Below are 25,610 nucleotides of genomic sequence, written 5' to 3'. Positions count from 1 at the left end.
GTTTCTCATTACTCAGTTTTCTCTTCACACTTCTCACCTTTCTCACTTTTCACTACCCACTTCACAAGGCTCTTTTCATAATAAATTTCCGTCAGAGATTACGCATTTCCCGTGCGGAATAAATTCAAACCGTATTGTATTGCCCGTTGCATCAATTTTTAGACTCTGGTGCAACTTCGTTTTACTTCAAATTTTTAGCGTGCACACCAATACATTCAAATTATCTTCGTAATTGTTTTTTGTTGTTGTTATTTATCGAACACACATGTTTTTGTTTACTCAAATAAACAATAAACAGTGTCAATTCATTTGTGTGTGTGTGACACGGGAAAAAATATTCACGCAAATAACTTTCGCGCAGGGGTCTAATGTGTAATGGCGGAATCTGCGCAATATCCCCCCCGCTCTCATTCAAATTACATAGGAGACCAAATCCTGGGACACGTTTTTCGAGCTGTAAATCAGCGCTGGCTCATCTCTGAAACATGAATGTTTCGGAGAAGATGGATGCCAGAATGTTTATTCGCTCAACGGATTCTTCAATTTATTTAAGGTTAACTCTAGAGCAACAGAGACTTTGATGAAAAGATGAAAATGCCTGGCTTAACCCTTAACGCGAATTCGAAAATAGAATTTCGGTGACCACCTTGTAACAATTGTCGATTAACGGGATTTTTTAGCAAAACAGTTTAAGAAGAGTGCTTGAACCTTCAAAGACCTTCAAAGTCGTACGATGTAGAAATAAATGAAAATTCTTTGTCTGCCTTAGATGACTGTTAGGTTTTCATTAGATTTCATTTTCGAGTTTATATAATGGAATCATTCAGTCTATTTCTTTTGGTTGGGTCCACAAGAAATAAATTTCTTGATTTTATTTTCGATTTCGGCGCCTCCAACAGTTAGGCGCTGTGTAGAACGAATCTGGGTCTTAACAATTGAACTGGGGAAAAAATTGCTGCAGATGTCTATTTGAATGAGTAATGCGTCTTAACTCAGAATTCTGGATTGTATTCAACGAAACTTGAGAAAGTATGCTAGGTTTCAAACTATTTCGAAATCAAATAACTTTTGTTTTGTTTGTTTGTTTGTTTGTACGTGACACATAAATAAATATATTTGGCCTGAATATTCTAACAATGCGTCTTTCGGCTGAATTTCATGAAGTTTGATCAACCCTACTGACAATAGCAGAACAGAACATGCTAAAGCCATCATCTCCTCAATAAAGTGTAGCTTAGTTATTTTTGGATTTGGTACAAGCGCAAGCAAACGTTCATAAAATTGCGATAACAAAAATTGATATTTATATATATATAAAAATGAAATGGTCTGTGTTCGTATCCGCATAACTCGAAAATTGCTGGATGGATTTTATTAATTTCTTCAGCAGATATGTTCGTTATCGTTTCCGACGGGTTTATATCATATATCCCCTTGGGAAAATCACGGGTAGGGTTGAGTAAATCGTGAAAAATTAAAATAATGATTTGAATGGAAATTTTGCATGGGCAGCTCACAACGCACATTTTCGCCTACTATGCAGGACAACGTCTGCCGGGTCGACTAGTTGGTTATAAAATTCGATACAAAAATGGTAGACTTTAGCAGATATGTTGATATTGCCGATTTAAATAAAACTTTAAGATGCTTCTCAATCCCTCTAATAAACGAATCTAATGCTTTTTCGCGAAAATATTCGGTGCAACATTCTTTTTCAAATAATCGTCAGTTGGAATTTACACGATAATAGGAGATAGCAATTCATTAACTCTGCTTCACTAGCTACTGAGGATCTCCGTCGGGATCTTCTTTGCGGTAGTGAGCTTAGAATCTCTTTTATCTCTATAGTAAATATAGTCTTGAGGTCTTTCGCCAAATGGTTGGAGATAATCAGGCGCTTTTCCTTACTCATAAAACTGTTTGACTGGTGAGTTGATTCGGTGCAATCGATTCGGCCTTCGGGTCGGGAACTCCATTGCCGTAGACGGAACGGATTGTTTTTTTCCGGTGCACATTTTTTTCGAGGAACTGCCGTTTGACCTGGCCGAAAATGCCGCTTGGTCGAACAAGTCATATGGCCGAAAATGTCGTGTGAAGTAATTAATGATAGTTGAGAAGTGTTCCTTTCTACCAAACGATTTTTACGGATAAACGATAGTTTCGGTCAATTACCTATTACCTATTTTTCATCCAAATTTGTTTGGCCATATGACCTGTGCGGCCAAATGATATTTTCGGCTCTTTGCCCATTTCGATCGAATGTATTTCGGCCTGATGTATATTGGTCAAATTTATTGATCGGGTAAATGGAATATTTGGACAAATAACTTTCGGCGAAATGGCTTTCAGCAATCGGTCCATCCTAGTTTTTTTTTCTGTGTGGTATTTAAGCCTCTGAAAACCGATCGAGTTGTCTCAGTTTCCTAATCGCTCGCTTTGATTGTCTGGCTCTTTAAACCACGGTTCAAACCGAAGAGTTTAACCAGATGTAGCCTCTGTATTGCTGTCACCCTCCTATGGTGGTATGTTTTCGTATCGATTATGGTGTCTGTCGTCTACTCGGGTGTTAGAAAATTCCTTCGGTAGCTCCGTAGCTAACTCGCTTGTTTTTGGAAAATCTACTCAAATGTATTGCTTCTATTTTTCTGGGAATTCCATTATTTTGCCTTTTATTTTTAGTTATTGTTGTTTTTCAACGTCATATATTTTGTGGCAATAGCGTTAGAGCATTATCGATGTCACAATCAGTGGTGCAATTTATCAACAATGCCTGCTGAGTGTGATTCTTTTGTTTTGTATTTTCTCTGCTCCTCTTTGCCTATGACGGTGCCTTTCAGTCAGAACGACAAAGCAAGAGTAGCTTAGCAAACTCAGTTTTGCCAACAGCGGGCTGAAGCTGATGATCAGTTGGCACAAATTTCCTGTCACTGTCTTTCAAGTGATAATATTCACCCATGCATTTATATAGGGCCGTCGCATTCACACAGCAGCGAGCGAACTGAATAGACTGTCAGTGCGGGCTGCGTGTGCAATGAGAAGAGGGGTCTTTTGTTTACTTTATCTTTGATTGTTGCTGCTAACCATTTTCAGTTTTCACTGCTAGGAAGTGAGTGTGAAGAGGCAATGGTATCAATATCCATCAAATTTCAGTCACTGAGATTGAGAATTCGCACCACTGGTCACAATACACACTTTTTGTCGTTGCTCTGCTCATAGTCACGAACAAAGCAAGCGTCAGGAAAAAATGCATACATTAGGTTCGCGCGAATGTGGTGTTTTTGGTAGGCCCAATTACACTGTTTTTTTTACTCGTGATGTGAGAATTTCCATTCCTCGCTCCAAATCACGATAGCCACACTTTTTTCCATTCTGATTTTTTTTAAGTGACCGTAGTTGCTACTCTGTGATCGACCAGAACAATCGCCATTGCACAGGGAACCAATGGATGGAGGCATGAGATTTGCTCTACAATCTCAATGTGCACCGTCCGAAAGCTCTAGTATTTTGGATGGTCGATAACGGCGCTGGCCACGACCTCACGGTCATCGGGGATGGGAAGGAATTGCCCACTGCATGCCGAGAACACATCTGCACTCGCCACGAGTTCATGCGGAATTTTATTGGAATCTGGGTTAGGTTTTATGGCAGAGGTTCGTCTTGGTTAACGGGTTGCCAATGTGATAGTAATGAAAGAGTGGTATTATTCTAATTGGATGCCGAAACGAGCTTTTTCGCTCATTTCTAATTCTAACAGTAACCTGCTAGAACTAATCAAGCTGTAGGTATAGGAATAGAAGATGGAAACGGTATGAAAGCCCATGTTCAATTCTAGCGATTGCTAGAACATGAGACATATATGAAAGATACAACGTAGGAGGAATGGAACGGGTCTGGGATTGAACCCACGATCTCCTGCATATGAAGCAGAAGCGGTAGCCATATGACCACCAAGCCCGTTTAGCCACACTTTTTCCTTTCCTTATAAATTTTGTATCTAGATACCTATCTGTCAAAATCTACCTTGACAGGTTTAAACGTCTTATACAGCGTTTGCGTTCGTTTTTGCCAGACTTGTGTAGTTTATCGTCGCGATTTTGAGGCTCGTTGTTCTTGGGCAAGGAAATTGAGGTTCGCATGGAACAGCTGGCCATTTTTTCGTCATTGTTGCGGCCTCTTGCGTATGTTTTCCTGCCGATCAAACATTCCTAAACGTTTATCAAACACGTCCTAACGTTGGCGACAGTTGATTTTGCCACATTTATCAATCAGTGCTCTTCTTCTTCTTCTTATTGGCATTACATTCCCCACTGGGATATTGCTGCCTCGCTGCTTAGTATTCATTAAGCACTTCCACATTTGTTAACTACGAGGCTCCTAAGCCAAGTTTCGCCATTTTCGCATTCGTATATCATGTGGGTAACACGATGATATTTTTATGCCCAGGGAAGCCGAAAAAAACCCGACCCGAATATTTCCTAAACCGGACCGGAAATCGAACCAAACCAACTTCATATCGCACAGCTAAGGAAGGTCCTTCAAAGGACAAAAAAGTATCATATTATTATTGAAATTTGCCATTTAATTAACCATGGGCAATTTAAAAATAGTAAATTTAGGAAAATGCGATGGGTTTTTTAAAATATTTTTTTCATAAATTTTTTTAGTTGTTTTATAATTATGCTAGTTTGAAAATACAACTAAAAGGATTCATAGCAAACATGATATTTCTCAACAAAAAAAAAAGATTCGTCCCAATGTGCCGAATTTGTTTTGATTGCACCTGTTTCAGGTTGCGATAAGTTTGTTTTCATGACTATCAAAATGGTCAGTGCAATTGTACCATGCCCTAGACCAAATATACTCTATTACCAATATAGTCCACTCTGGCTGATTTGACAAGACAACGCAGTAGCGCCGCGGTGTCACAAAAGGCAAGCAATGTATTGAAGAGACATTCCGAGGGGTGCTTAAACTTATGATTCAATATGCAGTACATCATTTCGAAATAATATGCTAAAAATAATCCCATGTCCCCATTTTGATGTCTGAGTTCAAAAATAAAATTTTGAAAATGTAATTCAAGTTTTCAAAAATTGTAAAAATGGTGTAATTTTTGCAATTATCGCACCCCTTGGGTATCGTTTTCAGGCGTTAGTTACCTTTTGTGACGCAAGATGGTGTGAATGTGCTGTCTCTTGCCTAATATATGGGGATTCACGAAGTGAACTATATTGTTAATATACTATATTTGCCTAGACCAAAGATTTACAAGAGGTTTTTGATAAAACGAGTAGGTACCTATATAAAATACAAATAAATTCTGGCGAGATCAGTGTTCATCGGCAAGACGCACCTACGTGTGTTGAACATGGTACAGAGGCGATGCAAAAAGCCCTCCATATGACCATTACTGAAGGATGAACAGAAAAATCTTGACAACAATTTTCTAAAATTTTAACCTTAAATACTTGAAATGCAAACCGTACAAGTATAATCAGTGTCTCTTCCTTCAATCATTGTCGCTGTAGCCGTTACCCAAATTATATGGTGCAAAAGAAACGCACTCGTGTCTAAAACTTGTAATAGGACTGCAACTTATTCTAGTCGTGATGTAGCACGATAACGAAACGAGAGGCACATATCGACGCACATTCTTCCTTATCTACCGTAAGATACAGCTAATCAATTTACAGCTGCAATTGATTGTTTTCTAGGACCATTCAATGAAGCGTGCAAATCAGTCACTCCCGGCACACTCTAGTATTTATTAGTCTACCCTCGACGACACAGCGTTCAAAAGCCACTTCCCCGAAGTGGCGCGACAACGGCGGTCAATCACATTCAACATGGGAAAATCGTTAGCGGTTGTTCTCATCGGCACAATATTGCTGCTGGCAGGTAAGAGCGTGACGCGACGTTAACTGAGTTTGACTACACAGAGATTCTTCCACAGCATCCCCGGCACGGAGTCAAACGACAATCGGGGCCACCGTTGTGCTCGACCCTCAAGATATATCCATACTGGTGCGGGAAACCAAAGAAATTTTGGTTCGCTTCCGCGGATCGCTCACGCAAAATGTGCAGTTCAACTTCTCCAACGAACACTCGGAATTCGTCGTGGTGAAACCGTCACAGATCTCAGTTGATGCTCCGGCGAACGGGTTCATCGATAAAGCCTATCCGGTTGATCTGGAAGCTCTTTCGCCCGGACAGTTCGATCTGGTAGGAAAAATCATCCCGACAGGCCTTCTCGATGACGCGCAAGCCTTCATCCGAGTTACGATCGCCAACAATACCGCCATCATTTACGTGTCGATTGTGATCGGCTGGATCTACTTTGTGGCATGGACGATATCGTTCTGGCCACAGATGATCATCAACTTCAGGCGGAAGAGTGTCGTCGGTTTGTCGTTCGACTTTTTGGCGCTGAACCTGCTGGGACACACGCTGTATGCAATCTTCAATTGTTCACTGTTTTGGAACGATCATATCGAGCAGGAGTATTTCAACCGGAACCCCCGCGGATTGAATCCGGTCATTGCAAACGACGTGGCATTCTCGCTGCATGCTTCTCTGGCAACATTACTGACGGTGGTGCAATGCTTTATCTATGAGGTGAGTGTGGCCAAAGGGTTCCTTTGGAGTTGGGATTAATGCGTTGACCATATTGCAGAGAGGGGAACAAAGAGTGTCGTACACGGCCCAGGGTATCCTTGGAATTTTCGCGACGATTATCGTGGTCTCGGGAGTTTTGGTCGGTACCGAGACGTGGCACTGGCTGGACTTCTTGTATGCACTCAGCTATATTAAGCTAGCTATTACCTTGATCAAATACGTACCGCAAGCGGTACTGAATTTCAGGAGAAAGAGCACGGTGGGATGGAGTATCGAGAATATTCTGCTCGACTTTACCGGCGGTATGCTGAGCATGCTGCAAATGTTGCTCAATGCGTATAACTACGGTAAGACATGAACTTATCGTATTTGAACTAAGAAGAACTTAAATCTTTAATTCTGTTTAGATGATTGGGCTTCGATATTTGGGGATCCTACCAAGTTTGGATTGGGACTGTTTTCCGTACTATTCGACATTGTCTTTATTGTGCAACACTATGTGTTGTATAGGTAAGTATTTGCAACCGTGCCAGTTTCTAACACTGAATGTTATCCGAGAACCAAATCAAAGCGTAATTAACATCATATCTTCCATTCAATCTACACAGACGGCCCAAGAAAACCATTGATACAGTAGAATCTAACCTTGAAACACTACTCAAATCACCGCATCTCCACACGGCCACCAGTACTGACACGGATTAACAACATAACTAACCTCCAAAAACAGTTTACACATGCGTTTCTCATCAAACAAACAAAAAACAATAACACAAACACAGAGTCTACCTCAAACGCAATCTGCCACAAAGGCTCTGATTGTGATTATAGTACGTGATTTCATGCGAATTTTCCTGATTCATAACATTCCCAAACAGAGAACGATCGGAGCCGAAAACTTTGGAGGAGGAATCAAGCAATAGCGGCGCGACCACCATTCCTGGTAGCAAAACGAGCTTACCGTAAACTGGAGTGACTAGGCCATAGGTGGATGTGTGAAATGAATTGAATGAATCAGTGAGTGCGTGAGTGGCGTGAGTGCGTATGGACCAACTACTTAAGCATGCGTTATAAAGTGCAACTTAGTATACGTAAAATGTAGCGAAAGCAAATTCCAGACTGAGATTTGCTCTCTGAGGTGAATTTTGGTTATATTTTTCCCAACAGCGTATTTATGGCGGCGTTAGTCTGAGTTCGTGCGTAGCCTGAGTGGAACCGGTGGGAAGAATCATCAGATCGTATTCAAGGAGAAGCTATTTTTAAGCATTTTTTTGAGCACGATATCGTTTTCATCACGTTTATGTTTTTTTATACTAGATTATGGCAAATAAATTATATCATATTATTGTTAAGGTCGTTTTTCTCAAGTATTTATTATATTTTTCGGGGAAGAATGAATATCCGAGATATGAGAACTTTTTAAAGAGTAAAAAAATAGTGAAAGAAAGTCACGTCTACATCTTGTCTATTTCTTCTTATCAGGAGTATCATGATAAGAAAATTATTTTGAGCTTTTTAGTGGAATGTTTTCACCTGTCATAAGACGAGTTTATACAATCCCATTGAATTCCACCACTTAGTTGTATCTTGACAGATACGTATTTCGACCTCAACAGTAAGGCCGTCTTCAGTGTCTCGTACTTGTCAAGTCGAGTCAAGTACGAGACACTGAAGACGGCCTTAGATGCGCAACTACAATGCCATACCATACCGATTTCCGATCTGGTCCAGAAAATTTTCGATTTGGAAATTTTCTTGACTTCCCTGGGCATAATATAATAATCGGTTTGGCCTCATGATGTATGATAACACGATCACCGTCTTCGACCAGAGTACAGTGGTCCCAGAGCCGAATCTAGCAAGACAAAAATATTTGCGCCCAAACTTTTATTTTTGGTCTTAAGTCGAAATACGTATCTGTCAAGGTACAATTAAGTGGTGGAATTAAATGGAATTAAAATCGAATTGTACGTCTTATGACAAGCTATTGTTGTTTTTTTTCATGTTTTTCTCATCTTAGGCAGGACATTGTATTAATGCAAATTACGTATCTGATTTAGTTTTTTTTAATTCAGTTATTTTGTTACGTAATGGTTCTAAACTACCCTCCCCCTGTGTCACAATAAGTAACCGTTGCGCAACCGCCCCCCTCCCAGTGCTACGTAATTTGTGCACGAAGGCTAACCAGGGTTAATTGCAACAAAATTGCAGATTTCTCTACGAAATAAATATTTTTTTTAACGAAAAAACATAAAAATCAAATGATAGCAAACGACCGCCGCTTATTTTGCGTTTGACCGAACACAGTTAAGTATGCTCGTCTGCGGTGCAACCGTTTCCGAGATTCCGACAGAAAGAAATGAATGACAGCTCTGAACTCCAATGGAATTGCTCTATAGATATTGTTCTTACTATGCTTGGAAAGTAATTATAGACTGTATAACATTTCACGGAATAATATTTGGCAGAATGTAGCTTTTGCAGAATGCAATAAAATTGCAATTTCACTACGATGGCCCATTCTCACCCCCGTATATAGCAAGGAAAGGAGAAACCCCCTTCTGAAACATAACGCGTTTGTCGGTGAAATGGCACATTCCGTGAAATATCAAACCTCGGAAAAAAAAATCAGCGAAAAGGTAAAAAACATGGGTGGGATGCTATTACTTGCGCTATGAAATTTTGCGAAATGTACTTTTTTTTGTTGCGAAAAACATTTGGCGGAACGCCCTATTTTGCGTTATATATCACTTCGCAGAATGACGCTCCCTGATAAGAGTTGTATACAAAAGTGAGCGATTCCAAGCAACAGCATCAAAATTTAAGAAAATTTTTAATTCATGATTTTCTATTGAGTTGAAACTTTGCACAGTTTTTCAATTTCATCTAAATCGTCATTTTTCGATATCAAATCTTCATATTGAGTCACGACTAACTTTTCAAAAGGGTGTATGTGAAAATGGTTCAAAAATAATTAAAAGCTGCACAGCAAAAATAGAATGTTCGATTGCTATGATTTTTTCAGCAAAGTTAGACAACTAAATGGTGATTCTTAAGAAAATATACAAAGCAAAAAAAAAATTTTTTTTGCTTCTAAAAATATCATTTTGTCACAAAAACTCAAATATCTCAAAACCCTATCTTTTTACAAACGTAATTTTTTAGGGAAAACGGTCCATTATATTAGCTATCTACCATAAAATTTGGTGATGGTAAACTAATAAACAAAAAAGTTATGACATTTCAAACATTTCACAATTTTCACATATAGTAAACAAAAAAAATTTCCGTGTATTTTTTTTCAAGAATCGCAGTTTGATGCTGATTTTATTGTTAAGGGCCTTGCGTGAGTTAAACAAGTTGTTTGTACGATATTCTATATATATGTATTCATCGATATTATGTATATTATATGTATAAATATTATATGTATAAATAAATAAAATGAATTAATATTATCCTAAGTATTAAATTAAATGTGGCAGTTACACAATGTTGTTATAGAAACTCTAAGAGTTTTGGGTTTGAATTTTGGTATGGGTTATGATATCATGAAAACAGTTTATTAATACTTATTTTTATTTATTTTTATTCAATTTTTTAAAATATCGAACACTTTTGAATTATTATCAGCACAGTTTGAGTATAGTTTTGCTTTAATTTTATTTTCCGACAATGGAATGAAACAGTGAAATTTTGGGTTCCTTGGATCGTTTTCGCGTTATTAAATTGCTCGCTGAGCTCTGAAGCCTTTTATTTCGTACTCTTCAGTAGTAGTAAAACAAAATGATAATTTGGTTAAATCTTTTTCTTTTCTACGATTTGCCCAATCAAAAAGTTCTTTCGCAGTTTTAATTGGATGCTCACGTTCTTTGGCTAAACTTGCTCTTGTGGCCATGCGCTTTATTGTTCCTCCAATAGCATCACAAGGACCTTTGCCATGTGATGTAGCAAAAATGCCATTCTGCATCAATTCCGTACATTGATTTAAATTGACATAGGCTCGAAAAATTCTTACGATTTTTGTACTGCGACGCTGCTCCATCAGACATGAAATATATCTTTTGACTTCTTTATGCTTATCAACGCGTAAAGTTAATCATTTTTTCAATGAACAAGTTTACGGATACTGAATCGTGTCTTAAATCTTCGGAAATTATAATAAAACTTAAGTGTTCAATTTGCGTACTTCCATTAAAATAAATAACGAATGGATGAATTGTAGCTTGTTGTACGTTCCAGTGATGGGACTGCACTTCATCTTGCAATACAAAGCTGTAATTTTCAGAAAAATCACCAATGACTAAAAATTCACCATTTTGTAATGTATTTTCGTATTTTTAAAAAGCTGGATTGTTCTGTTTTAATGAAATCGTGAGGGATTAAACTTTCTAATTTCAAGCAAAAATATGACACAAACTCATCTACAGGTTTTACAATAGTTTCTATGTCGCACCTATCCGTGGTCACCCATTGCTCAAATGATAACTGATCAATATATTTTTCTTCAAACTCAGCGAATAAAGTATTTTCCAATGATGAAGAATCTGGACAATCCGAACAAGATCGTAGATAGCAATTTGATGTTGTATTTTCACACAAAAGACTACCAGTTAACATTTTAATATCCTTTGTTAAATTGATTCTTTTCAAACTATGTAAAATAAGATTAATATTCTCATGGGTTGTGCACACACACATTATGTGTTCCTGAATTGGAAAGAAGCTTACATTGCCTTGGCCGAAGGCTTGCAAATGAGGAAAAACCTATTTTAATATTATCGTGAATTTCATTGAAGCGTGTGTACGCTTCTTTCAAAGTCGTCATCATTAATCGTTTTTGGATTGCTTGACGCTTTCCATCTTTTTTACTGATACATAATCTTTTGACCAGGCATAGCTCGACTTACTTCATCATCTTCAAAATATTGAACTACTATTTCTTTTGTCTCATCTGTTAATGCAGTACTAGACCTAGTATTTTTGGTTGAAAGACAGTTATTCTTCAATTGTTTTGCCTCTTTTACTGTATTTCTATTGGTTTTGAACTCATCAATGGCATCCTGAATAGACCACGAACTTGGCAGCATCGACAAAATCAATAATTTTTCTTTCCTTGTCGTGGCTGCATTCGAGAACCTTTCCTTCATATTTATAATTACCTCATCGTAGTCTGTATTTTCCACATCATCAGGTCCCTAATTTGAAGAGGTTTCTTCGTACAGCTTCGTTTATTTCACGGTATTTTTCTCCGGGTAATAAACGTAGTCCATCTTACTCCATTTAATCGGAGTCACTTTTATCCCAGCTATGCCCTCGTTAAAGCGTTCGATGTTGACCTTTTGGATACACTCATCTTCCGATTGATTTGTTGAAACAGATTTCGCTGATGGTACGGCGACTGATCGAGCGTCTGTCCACCAAGGAGGTGCGGCTCCAACAGCGTCTGTTCTGGCATCCAGCGGCTGAGTATGAAATGCTATTCCCCGGAAGCTATACCTAAGATGGCAGCCCCATCCCGGTGGATAGGGAACCTTGGGCCAACAACCTACTGTTTCCGAAACATCAATTTGTTCGAGAATCCGATAATGAAAGAATACGGACTGATTTTACGGCGACGACTCTTAGCGCGAAACAACGGACACGAATAGGAACATGGAACGTTTTAACACTAGCCCAGCAGGGTAAATTGGCACAACTTGCCAATGAGGCACGCCGCATGAAGCTTGAGATCCTGGGACTGAGTGAAGTCCGTTGGCCAAACTTTGGAGAACACAGAACGCCGTCGGGACAAGTTCTGCTATACTCTGGTTTACGAGGTGAACACGCTCCCCGGCAACGCGGAGTTGGCTTCCTACTAAGCGCTCAGGCACACTCTGCGCTTATGAAGTGGGAACCTATAAGTGAAAGGATAATCGTTTCCAGATTTAGAACACGGGTCCGAAACCTTACTATAATCCAATGTTATGCGCCAACCGATGCTGCCGATCTGCAAGACAAAGAGAACTTTTACAGTCAACTCAATGCCGTCGTAGATAGAATTCCGAAGGGTGATATCAAGATCTGTTTGGGCGACTTCAATGCGAAAATCGGATCCGACAACTCGAACCATGAGCGCATTATGGGACGTCATGGTCTCGGATAAATGAGCGAAAACGGTGAACTGTTCGCAGAATTTTGTGGTAATAACGACATGGTGTTCAGGGGATCGCTCTTCCCTCATCGACCGGTTCACAAGGTTCATCAAATCGACCACATCTGCATCAGCCGAAAATGGAAACGGAGCCTTCTTGATGTACGGAATAAACGTAGTGCCGATATCGCGTCTGATCATCACCTCCTCATCGGCGAAATACGCCTGCGCATTGCGCGGATACGTCGGCAGGAGGAAAGAGTTGGACGACGATTCAACACACGCCGACTGGAAGATGCCACGGTGAAACGGTCCGTCGTTGAAGAACTGGAGACGCGTGCTGCAGATATTCCGGAAGGTGGCAGCGTGGAAGACCAATGGACCGCCATCAAGAATGCCTTCATCGCCACCAGCGAGAACAATCTGGGCGAACTACGCACCCAGAGAAAACAATGGATCACCGATGAGACCTGGAGGAAGATAGAGGAGCGAAGAGAAGCCAAAGCCGCGATAGAGCGATCAAAAACCAGAGGAGCCAAAGTTCTAGCCCGCCAACGATACGCGGCTCTTGAGAAGGAAGTAAAACGCTCATGTCGACGGGACAAGCGAGCGTGGGCAGACTCTCTGGCCGACGAAGGAGAGAGCCGCCGCAACCGGGGACATTCGCCTCCTCTACGATATCTCACGACGCTTAAGCGGGGCGAAGATGAATGCAACGATGCCTGTGAAAGACGCGAATGATCAGTTATTGACCGACCCAACTGACCAGCTGAAACGCTGGTTCGAGCACTTCGAACAACTTTTCAAGTGCCAGCCAGGCCATCACCACCTCGGCATGATCTGCCTAGGATCCGACGTATAACACGCGTCAATACCGAAGCTCCATCACTGCTAGAGATTCAAACAGCCATCCAAAGCATGAAATCGAATAAAGCCCCAGGGGTCGACCGCATATCAGCCGAGATGCTCAAAGCTGACCCCATGACATCCGCTCAACTACTGCATCGTTTATTTCATAATATCTGGGACACCGCAACTTTCCCGGTCGACTGGATGCAAGGTATCTTAGTAAAGGTGCCGAAAAAGGGTGACCTGACTGTATGCGATAACTGGCGAGGCATTATGTTGCTGTGTACCGTTCTCAAAGTTCTGTGCAAAATTATCCTAGCCCGGATTCAGGAGAAGATCGATGCGACTCTCCGGTGGCAGCAAGCCGGATTCCGTGCCGGAAGATCCTGTGTGGACCATATTGTCACGCTCCGCATCATTCTGGAGCAGGTCAACGAATTCCAAGAGTCCCTTTACTTGGTATTCATTGACTACGAAAAAGCTTTCGACCGTCTCAATCACGAGAATATGTGGGGCGCCCTGAGACGCAAGGGAGTTCCTGAGAAAATCATCGGCCTCATCGAAGCACAGTACGAGGCCTTTTCGTGTAGAGTGCTGCACAATGGGGTCCTGTCCGACCCTATCCGGGTCGTAGCTGGTGTGAGGCAAGGATGTATCCTATCACCGTTACTGTTCCTCATCGTAATCGATGAGATTCTGGTAGGTGCGATTGACCGTGAACCAAACCGCGGGCTGTTATGGCAGCCTATAACCATGGAGCATCTAAACGACTTCGAATTGGCTGATGACGTTGCACTCCTCGCGCAACGGCGCTTTGATATGCAGAGAGTAAGCTCAACGACCTTGCCGAGCGCTCCTCTTCGGCAGGTTTAGTCATCAACGTCAACAAAACCAAATCGTTGGATGTAAACACGGCGACTCCTTCCAGTTTCACAGTAGCCGGGCAACCAGTGGAGAATGTTGAAAGCTTCCAATATCTTGGTAGCCAAATGGCGTCGGACGGCGGTACCAAGATCGACATAGGCGCACGGATCAAGAAAGCAAGGGCTGCCTTTGCGAGTTTAAGAAATATCTGGAAAAACATGCAGATAAGTGAACGCACCAAAATACGAATTTTCAACTCTAACGTGAAATCTGTGCTGTTATACGCTAGCGAAACATGGTGTGTATCAGTGGAGAACACTCAACGGCTGCAGGTGTTCATTAACAGATGCCTGCGGTATATAATTCGGGCCTGCATCTTAAACAATGAGCTCCATCGTCGTTGTCACCAGAGGCCGACAGCAACAAAAAAAAGGGATCGGAAGTGGGGCTGGGTCGGCCACACTCTACGTAGGGGCGGAAACGAAATCTGTAAACAAGCATTAGACTGGAACCCAGCGGGACATCGCAGCAGAGGCAGACCCAGAGGCTCATGGCGGCGAAGCCTCAATAAAGAAATAAAAGAAGTCGACCGAAAAACCTGGCAACAGGTTAAAGCGATAGCCGGGCAACGCTCAGGATGGAGATCTTTCAAGTCGGCCCTTTGCACCACCGGAGGTGTACAGGATCCGTAAGTAAGTAAGTAAGTACGGTGGCAAGGCTCTCAGCACTTAATACTTCTGGTAATTCCTCAGTTGTTGTCGATACATCTGGCAATTCCTCAGTTGCTGTCGTTTTCGAACTTCCTGCGCTCTGCTCAACCGATGATATACAGATTGCTCTTTTGTCAACGTTTAGACGGCAGGACGTGCAAATGCGTAAATTTGTATTCAATGTGGACATTGGAGCATAACCAGTCGCTTTCAGTTTATCTATGGTGCTTTCGGTGAGATTTCGTAACTCTTTTGAACACTTTTTTCCATCAAACGGCCTACAACAGTTGAGAAAGCGGCTACTCATGTTGTTCGTAATATTTCAATAAACAAAATCACTTTTAAGTTTTTACTGACTAGTTTGGTGTCATTTGCTTGACTGAAGAAAAAAATACTATAAGATCTTTAACAACCTTAGTAGTAGTAATTTTTTGCTTTTTCGTGAGCATTGTCATGGTATGTACCTATCATGCATTTGTTGTTGTTGAAGATACCCGTTTCCTCCCGATCATAAAGTCTATTCTCTAAGAGGTATATTTTTGCAGGTAAACTATAGACGTACACGTGTATATAAATCTTTGATTTTGCAGCTTTTGTCTTAAAAATAACATTTCTGATATGTTTCTATCAACGTTATTATCAACAGGTTTCAACACTATTAAAAGAATTTTCGCCAGTCACGTGCAATGAAAATTATGACACTATCAATACTTTTGATCACAACACTGGATCGTGTCTAAGTTTCTTATAGATGCTATGAATAATTAAATCAAAATATCATGAAAACAACTTGTTTAAATCACGTCCCTTAACAATAAAATCTGCATCAAACTGCAATTCTCGAAATAACTTACACAGAAAAAAGATTTTTTTACTAAATGTGAAAATTGTGAAATGTTTGAAATGTCATAACTTTTTTGTTTATTAGTTTACCATCACCAAATTTTTATGGTAGATAGCTAATATAATGGACCGTTTTCCCTAAAAAAATTACGTTCGAAAAAAGATAGGGTTTTGAGATATTTGAGGTTTTGTGACAAAAATGATATTTTTAAAGGCAAAAAAAATTTTTTTACTGTGCACATTTTCTTAAGAATCACCATTTAGTTGTCTAACTTTGCTGAAAAAATCATAACAATCGAACATTCCGTTTTTGCTGTGCAGCTTTTTAAATATTTTTGAACCATTTTCACATACACCCTTTTGAAAAGTTAGTCGTGACTCAATATGAAGATTTGATATCGAAAAATGACGATTTAGATGAAATTGAAAAACTGTGCAGAGTTTCAAATATTTTCGAAATGGTCGCTCAGGATCGACTGACATGCCCCCGTGGAATGCCTCAGCAGTTAATATGTTGATTGAACGAATTTTAAGAAAAATTGTTTTTTGTTTACAATATAGATTCTCTGAAAACTAATTTCCCTAATGCAATTTCACCGCATAACGATTCCCCGAATGTTTCCTCGGAGAAAGCCTCTTCAGCTCGTGAATGCAGATTCAAACCAAACATGACAAAGAGGTTTGGGTTATTGACCCGTGGGCATAAATTCGAATTACAACAAACGGACATTTGGCATAATTTTGAACTGTGGGAGTGGAAGCGATCATTGGTATAATTTGTTTCCATATGGAAGAGATTAGTTAACGTTTAAGACAGGATACTTCTTATCAAGGAATAATATCACGCTTTTGCACAGGACAAACACGTAACAACAATGAAATTGATTTTTCCTTCACTGTACATCCGGCAGATACGTACTCCTTACTAAGGTATCCCATACTGGCCAAAATCGTCTATTCCATAAGAAGACATGACATTCCCCATTGCGTTATTCCCGTTTTCCAGTCACACATCTACCCCAAAAGAAGGGATCTCATCCATTGGCGGCGCCAAAGTTCTGGTAATGCGGGAGCACCAGCATTTTTGGCGTAATTGGTTCATTTATAATTTGGCATCAGTAGTAAGAACTATAATTTGAGGGTTAAGCTATTAATTGGTTTTAAAAAATATCAAGCAGTTTCGAGTATTACGCAATTTGAAACTATAAATTTCTTATTTCGGTATTCAAAAAGTCTCCAGGATTTTTTGGAATGTTTTTCCAAAAACAGGAGGGTATCTGAAGAGGTATAATGATGGATAGACTATGATCGCGACATTTTGGGGGGATATTCTAGCAAGCAACTCTAGAATCAAAACCGGGTTTTACTACCGTCCAGAATTTTTCAAATGTTCTGGAGAATTCCTTGGTAATTCGCCCCTTGGTAACTGCTAACATTTATCGTAAGTATTTCAAATCGTTTTCTAGGGAATACCTCCAGGACTTCCTCAGAAAATTCTCCGAAAATTACTTCAGAGATAAATCCAGAAGCTTTTTCGGAAATTCCTCAAGACATTTGTTTTGAAAATGAAACGTTTATTTTTTCAGAAATTCCTTAACGGAAATTCCTTAATAATTTCTTTGGAAATTATTTTAGAAATTCCTTTGGAAATTTGGTCGGAATTCCTTCGGAAAAATCTTCAGAAATATCCACGGAAATTGATTCAGGAAAATTTTCTGAAATTCCTTTGGTTTTTTTTTCAGGAATTATTCGGAAGTTACTTTAAGAGTTCTCTTGGAAATTTAATTTGGAAAACTTTTCCGAAAATTCTGTAGGAATTTTCGATGGAATATCTTGATGCATTTCCAAAAGAGTTTCGGATCTATCTACCAAGTAATTACCTGAGAATTGTCTGAAAGAATCCTTGTAGGAAATTCAGAAGGAATTCTTGGAGGAATGCCCAGAGAGATTCAAAAATGTGTGAAGCTCCATCAGGAGTTCCTTCGAAAATTCCTTTAGGAACTCGTTCGGGAATTCCTGAACGAAACTCTGTAAGAATTACGGGAGCCGAGCAAATGAATTTCTGATTGAAATTCTGGAGGAATTTTTGAAAGGATGATTTTCTAAAAGAACTTGAAGAAAAAAATTTGAAGGAATTTTCTTTTTCTATATTTATTTGTAGTGGATTTTTGAAGAAATTCCTTGAAGAATTTTGTAAAGAAGCATTGGAAGATTTCCGATTGATTTCATAGAGAAATTGATGATGGTATTCCTGAATTTTTCAGGATATGCCTGAAAGAAATTCTGGACCACAAATTAAATTATTGTCTGTAATATTTTCACGAAAAAAAAATGTCTGGAGGATTTTCCATACGAACTTTTAGGTAAATTCATTAAACATCATCTGGATGATTTTTTTTTGTTGAATAACTCGGTGCACATGTTTCCGAAATGGACAAATTGGTACCAAGTTTGCGAAAAAGAATCCACGTGTCTTGAATGGACCTGAACTCTCAACCTCCTACTCCCTAGATAGGCATGATAATCCCTACACAAAAACCCTGCTTGCCATTAGAATCCGAGTACCAACTTCCACCGAGATTAGCTCTTTTTTTCAAATTGAATATCCTTCGGATGCTTGATTTGCCATATCGTCACATGTACTTTACTGTTATATATCCACAGTCATGCTAGCCCACACTGTTTATTATCGAAAACTTCACAAACCATGGCCCCAGAGCTCGCTCGACTGTGGATATACAACAGTTATTTCTAAAAGCGATTCCTAAAGTGATTCAAAATGATGTTTAAAAAAGACTCTTGAACGAATGCTCAAAGGAAATTCCACAATAATTTCATAAGAGTCTCCGAATGTGTAAATAAATTTCAGGTGAGTTTCTAAAAACATCCAGAGGTATAACCGAAGGAATTTCAAAAGGATTTTAAAAAAAAAATGATGAAGTTCTGAAGAAATTCCTGAGGGAAATTTCGAACAAATTCAAAATCCGATGGAATTCCTTGAGAAATTACCGAAGAAATTCCCCAATCAATTTCTGAAGAAATTTCTGAAGAAATTCCTAAAGGAATTCCTAAAAAAAATTTCAGAAGGATTTCTTCTAAAGGAATCTCCGAAGGTATTCCTAAATCAATTTCCTTCAGTATTCCTGAAGGGATTTCCGAAGGATTTAAAAAAAATCTGAAGAAATTCTTTAAAAAATTCGTAAAGGAATTTTTTAAATTCTATTTTCTATTCTTCTATTCTATTTTTCCATTCATATTTTTGAATTTTTGAAGAATTTCGGGATAAAACTCCTTAGTAACTTCCGATGGATTTTCTGCAGAAATCTGAAAGAATTCTTGGAGGAATGTTTAAATAATTTTTTGCAGAAATTTAAGAATGTTGGAAAGTCTTACAGAATTTGATTTAGGAATTCTGTTCGTATATTCCTTTACCATTTACGAATTCTTTTAAGAATTCATTTGAAAATTTCTTCGGAAATACCTATGGAAAATCCTTCGGAAATCCCTTCAGGAGTACTTCACGGAAAATTGTTTCAGGAATACCTTCGAAAATTCCTTTGGGAAACATCCTTCGGACATTTCTTTAGGAATTCCTTTGTAGGGGAATCCCCGTAGCGTAGATTGGCTACGTTCGCCTTATAAGCGAATGCTCATGGGTTCGATTCCCAGCCCCTCCACCAAACCATCGTCAGTCGCCGGATGCATAGCCCATACGGTGTCATTTGGGGTACGCGCCTTACTGTTACGGCTGCCCAATGACGACTGACAACTTGTTCTTCTCGGAGGCATTCCCCAACGTTACCCGGATTAAATGGCAACCGAACAATGCAACGATCATTGGATACTCGACATGGACAAACGAACACAATGGATTTACGTTGTTGAACTGGCAACGGCAACAATAACGAATAATGGATATCTAAAAATAGATTCTGTGTGGATTCTGTGCAGCAGAACACCACAATAGATCACAGCACAGTAGCGGTTAAGAACACAGAGTGCCTTCAAATAAATATATGAGAAAAAAATCCTTTGAAGAGTCATTTTTTTTAGTAATTCCTTTTGAATTTTATTCGAAAATTCCTTCGCAAATTCTGCTAGTGATTCTTTTGAGAATTTCTAAACGATTTTTGTTTGGAAATTCTTCCGAAAATTCTTTTAAAAATTCCTTTAGGAATTCCTTTGAAAGTTCCTTTGGAAATGTATTTGAAAATCCTACAGAAAACCCCTCGGAATACCTGCGGAAATTGTTTCAGTAAAGCCTCCCTTCTTTCTTTTGTGAATAACTTAATGAATTCCTTTGGAAACTGCTTTGAGAATTCCTGTGGAAATTGGATTTCTAACTTTTTCAATAGAATGCATTAGCAATCATTTTAGGATTTTCTCAGAAAAATCCTCAAGTATTTGCTTGAGAAATTCCTCCCGAAACTGTAGGAAGAAATTTTGGGAATACCTTTGAAATTTCTCTTAGGAATTACTTGAAAATTTCATCCAGGAATTCTTTCGAAAATTCCATTAAAAATTTCTTCGGACATCTTTTTAATTCAAAGGTTCGTTTTCTTCTGAGATGTTTTTAGGCATGAAAAGACGCATCTTCTGATAAGAAAAGTTTAGTTATCAATCCTCCTAATAGTGAGTTCAAAATTTCCCTTTCGTCAAATTAGATACAATGTTTGATATTTCATTAAAACTGCAGAAAATTCCATTACGAAAAAACTTTGCAGAGAATAGCGAAACTCAGTCTGACCAAAGTGTTAAAATATGAAATTTGTGGAAGACACCTTAAAAACAGTTTTAAAATATTACTTTTCATTAGGGTGGGTGTACCAATTGTCGCCATACATAAGAACATCTATTTAAAAAAGTAAAAAGGCATGTGGGTGAACTTTATATATCAAGCGAAATGTTTTACTTTCTGCTCCTTAGAATAGCTGTGAAAACCACAATAAAATTTGTTATTATCCTTAAAATTGATTGATCCATAATACGAACGCATCTCAAGCAGCACAAGGCAAACCAAAGTCATTGCAGCAACTTGATTGCGACTGAATTTGGTCACATGGGAGTCGCAGTGGCTTATGTGGAACATGTGTGCTGCTAGGGATGCACCAGTTGTGGCACTATTCTTAATTTTGGTTCCTTATTTGGCAAATCTCATTGTTTTCTTAAGGGACTAGCCAATTTGGGACCACTAGTGCGACAACTGGTGCAAAGGACGTAAAAATTAAGCAAAATCAATTTTCACAATTATGTTTTTGCTTGTTTTGGAGGAAATTAAAGGTGTTATCGTATCATATGAGTATGCTTTATCGATGTGGACTTGGTTAGCGGTGATTTGATTGGCTATTTGGCATATAAAGCACTAATGCGACAACTGGAAACACATCTAGCTTAATTATTTTGTGAATACGAACATGTGAATTCGACCGACAAATGCCTGAGATATTGTTAAGTCAAATCAGGGTCAATATGTGAACTTTTTGTAGCCCGTCAGAAACGTCGTAAGAGTAGGCCAACGTTCAGGAGCATAGGTTTCCACGCGATCGGAAAAGTCAAGAAATTTCAGACCTTCATATTGTTGCGTCAAAAGATATTACGATTTGAAATTGCGAGTCAGGACATATTGACACGAACACGCTAGGAAGATTAACCAACTATCTCTTTCCCGTGGCGTTCCTGAAGGTGCATAGGATTTTCGGACTCTTGAGTGTACAACTAATTTCCCTCCTTAATCTGAATGAGACTGTGAGATCGTGGCCGTCATCATTATTGATCTTGAGTTAATGGAACTCCAAAGTATGTATGTACTGTGAGATTGCTTAGCTATGCATATTTGTTGTTTCTTTTTTATTTTCAAAAATAGAGGCTTAGTATCTTTAGGAAATGTGTTTTTACTATCCCAACATATTGAACAACTTTGCAGAGGATAATAAAATTCTTCTTAAAAGTTACATACTAATAACTGTTTCCAAAGTGTCTTCCGCTAAAACGCTTCATATCTCAAAACTTTGAGTTTTGCCACTCTTCAATATTTTCGTAATGGAATTTTCTACAGTTTTAATGAAAACATTAACATTGTACATTTTTTTGGTGAAAAGAAAATTTTCAACTCACTTCTAGGACAATTTATAACTAAACTTTTCATTTCAAAAGATGCGTCTCTTCATGCCTAAAACGTCTTTGGAAATACTGAACCTTTTAATTAAAAGGTTTAAAATTTATTCAATTTTGATCGTGATAACGAGTGTTATGAACTTTAATACATTGAACAATTCTTCTGAATGTAACATAAAGCTATGTCCATTTAGAATCCGGAATCTACCCACCCACTCTTGCGTACAAGGTGTTTCACACGTCAGTTATAAAAGTAAGCTAGGACTTCCAAATGCCATCTGAACCAACTGCGTCGAAAGGAGTTACTTAAGCTAAAAGTTAGTATAAAAGTTTTTTTTTATATTTATTGTTTTGTTATAGGTCTATATAAAGAAAAGTATAGTCTATATATAGGAAAGTATTCTGGGCATTTTTTGAGCGAAAGTTGTAAAAAATGTAAAGTAATTCGGGATGTTGCTGAAATAAAGACATGGTCACATAAAATAGACGCAAGCTGACGAACAGCGTCAAAAAAGTCAAGCCTGGTGTTTCAAGAAAATTTCGTTATTTCATCAATACAGAACGGAATAAGACAGTCCATATTTTTTCCTTGAATGTGCAATACAAAATCTTTATCCCTTTATTTTGACTACTGAACTGTCTTATTTCATTGAATCAATCGTGAGATAGAGCTGATGTCTTGCGTCCAGATATTAGGTAAACTTTAGCTTCAGAGCAAACGTGTTCACGATCAGTGAAGTACAATTTCAATTGCCATCGAAATCCCAACTGAATTCTGTTAATCTATTGTTTATTTATTTCTAAATTTTTCCGTAAAATTTTTTCCGATATCTTGCGGAACATTTACATGTTACTAATTTTTATTTGTTTCGAAAATATACTTAAATCTTTGACTCACAATTTTGATTTGTAATAAAATGACTTATTTATTTAGGTATTTATATTGTTAGAAAATGGCAATGGCTTTTAATGCCTCGGATCTTCGCAACACTAGGAGTGAGTGCTAGTTTTGGACCCGTGCGTATAATAGACCCCCTGAACAAAAACCAAAAGTTAACGCTGGAATCAACGATTTCCTGCAAATTTCCATTGGATAAATGTATAAAGTTGCTTCACATATCAGGGTAGTTGTTCCATGCAATTGTTTTGGCTTGGGATACTAAAATTAAGTTTTATCAATTAATTTGAAAACGCAAATACGTTAGAGGATTTAGCACATTACTAGCACACAAGGGGGGGTTCATAATAGGCAAAAGGAGCATGTGGTAATGGAACATGTAAATCAAAGGGGGGAGACTATAATACGTATGTAAACAAACTCTATTTGCGTATTATGGCCCCGGGGTGGCCGTAATAGGCAATCTGGCTACATTATTTTAAAATACTTATTTTAGTAGTAAGAATTAATGAATTAAAACTGATATGGTTGGAGGAATACGAATGAATTAGCAGTTTAACCAGATTGATAAATCAAAATATATATATTTTATAAACAACTCACAACAAAATAACTTTCGAATAAAAACCTTATATCGTTTCAGAAAGGCAAATTATATAGGTAATATATTCATTTTCATATCCAAACATAATGATTTCATAAAATTACTATGATCATTTAACACGTACTTAAAAAGATCGGAAATGTTGGTTCTCGGATAACGTACTAAATTTTCCTTCATATTTTATCATAATTCTAATCAATTCTACCGTTCCTATTCCACAGAGACGCTGAGTACATCGAGCTACCTGGGGATAACCACGCGGATTACGATCCGGGCACTAGTCATTTACCAACAACTCCGGTTCCCGTTACGGCCGACCCAGAACCTATAGATGTCTAATCTGATAAGTATAAGAAGCAAAAAAGTACCATCCCAAAAGCTAGCACACTTAACTGTTAGAGAATTATATTGAATCAAGCAACTGTGAATACACTCCACCAATGGTACCGTAAACCGGAGAGAGAATTGTATTCGTTTATTGGCTGCAGCCACAAATACAAATTCGGAATTAACAATAGTGTTGCAATCATTTTCATAGGTACTTATTTTGAACCAAATTTTCACCGGTTTACGGAACTTGGTATTACATAATTAAGGCTGATACACGTGTAGTAAAATTGCGACCATAACTAACTGCATTTCTATAGTTATACCTATGTCTGAATGCTTTACTTTGAAATCTATTGTCATTCAAGAAGAAAGTATTTTCCAGACTAGAATTATAATACGTATTCGATGCAAGCGGGTGTAAATGGCATTTGTCTGTTATTTTTCTTGTGAAGAAATATAAAGCAATTTAGAATGTGATCCTTAACATTTCTGATTTACTACTAGAATTAAATCAACAATTACTTAGGTAGAATCAATACAAGGAACTGCAGTCTAGAAGATTAATTAGGTACTTTGTTTTAATTGTAGGTGCACATTAGGTATACCCCCGTTTACTATTCGCATCTGGAAAGCTGTACAGTATTTGTCAAGTAAATTGCCTAAGATGCATTTGTTCCCAGGTCGGAAAACTTGTGTCTATAAAACTCACTACCCTTTTCAGGACTTGGAGTCCGTACATGGTTTGACCACAACTGACCTTACAGTGTCATCTATATGGCTTCAGTGTCTCGCACTTGTCTTGACTAGTACGAGACACTGAATACTGTTAACACTGGCACTCGAATATTTGTTCAACATTCTAGTGAAATATAAAAGAAATACAATTACACCCCTTTGCATCTGCACTTTGAATCCCATGTGTATGTTTAATTTTTGATGACCCACCCTGCAGAATGTTCAAGGTTTGTATGTTTAAAAAAATCATTCTTGACTAAGCTATCACAGATTTCTGTTTTTTCGCTTCTACGAAACGTCGTGTCCCCAATTATCCAACAATGTTCGGAAGAATCATGTACATCTACATCAAATATGCACATAATTAGAGCATGAGAAACCACACTATGGCGAATTTTACAGATGGTAATGGGTTTATTTCCACTGGGAGATGAATATTTGGGTTTTTACTTCTTGAAACGAACGTCGCCCAAAGAGCAACAGATTCTGATAATTTAGGCAGTATCGAACTCATCGTTATCGTGTTCTGGCTAGGGAATGTAAATTAAGATGCTCTGAGTAGCATCGTCAAGGGAAAATATTTGACTGCACGTATTTGAAGTTTTCTAATCGATTTTTCTTTAACAATTTCAGTAAGCATCATGGATATAGGAATATTTTCACTTTAGTTGCAGAAAAGCTTACAGAAAGTCTTAGTTTCGCGGATATTGTTAATAAAAGTAACTTTGTAAGTAAGTAAGGTTGTATTTTTGTGAAGTAGAGCAGTATTAGTTATAAAATCCCTTCGGGAAGAAAATACATATGTCGAATTAGTCTTATCATCTTCACATACTATACTGCCGCTAACCGCAAGTCGAGCACATCTGTATATGGAGGCCCATATACAGATGTGCTCGACTTGCGGTTAGCGGCAGT

The 25,610-nt window shown here is 38.3% G+C and overlaps 1 protein-coding gene across 8 annotated transcripts in view; it reads left to right on the top strand.

Moving 5' to 3' along the window:
* The window catches only part of LOC134225427 (cystinosin homolog), a 95,367-nt gene extending 70,495 nt beyond the window's left edge, over positions 1 to 24,872 (top strand). For 7 of the 8 annotated variants that reach the window (XM_062705530.1, XM_062705524.1, XM_062705537.1 and 4 more), the window contains 5 exons: positions 5,715 to 5,898; positions 5,954 to 6,615; positions 6,674 to 6,962; positions 7,023 to 7,125; positions 23,852 to 24,872. In XM_062705530.1, coding sequence (XP_062561514.1) covers positions 5,847 to 5,898; positions 5,954 to 6,615; positions 6,674 to 6,962; positions 7,023 to 7,125; positions 23,852 to 23,969 — 1,224 coding nt within the window. In that variant the 5' untranslated portion in view covers positions 5,715 to 5,846 and the 3' untranslated portion in view covers positions 23,970 to 24,872. Of the gene's footprint in view, positions 1 to 5,714; positions 5,899 to 5,953; positions 6,616 to 6,673; positions 6,963 to 7,022; positions 7,126 to 7,493; positions 7,968 to 23,851 lie in introns of those variants that run through there. The other variant, XM_062705562.1, reaches the window with a different exon arrangement.
* The last annotated feature ends 738 nt before the right edge of the window (positions 24,873 to 25,610 follow it).

The sequence above is a fragment of the Armigeres subalbatus genome, chromosome 1 (genome assembly GCF_024139115.2).
Source record: "Armigeres subalbatus isolate Guangzhou_Male chromosome 1, GZ_Asu_2, whole genome shotgun sequence".
NCBI classification, from domain to species: Eukaryota; Metazoa; Arthropoda; class Insecta; order Diptera; family Culicidae; genus Armigeres; species Armigeres subalbatus.
Note: the sequence above shows the minus strand (reverse complement) of the source record. Positions and strands in the feature narration are given on the sequence as shown.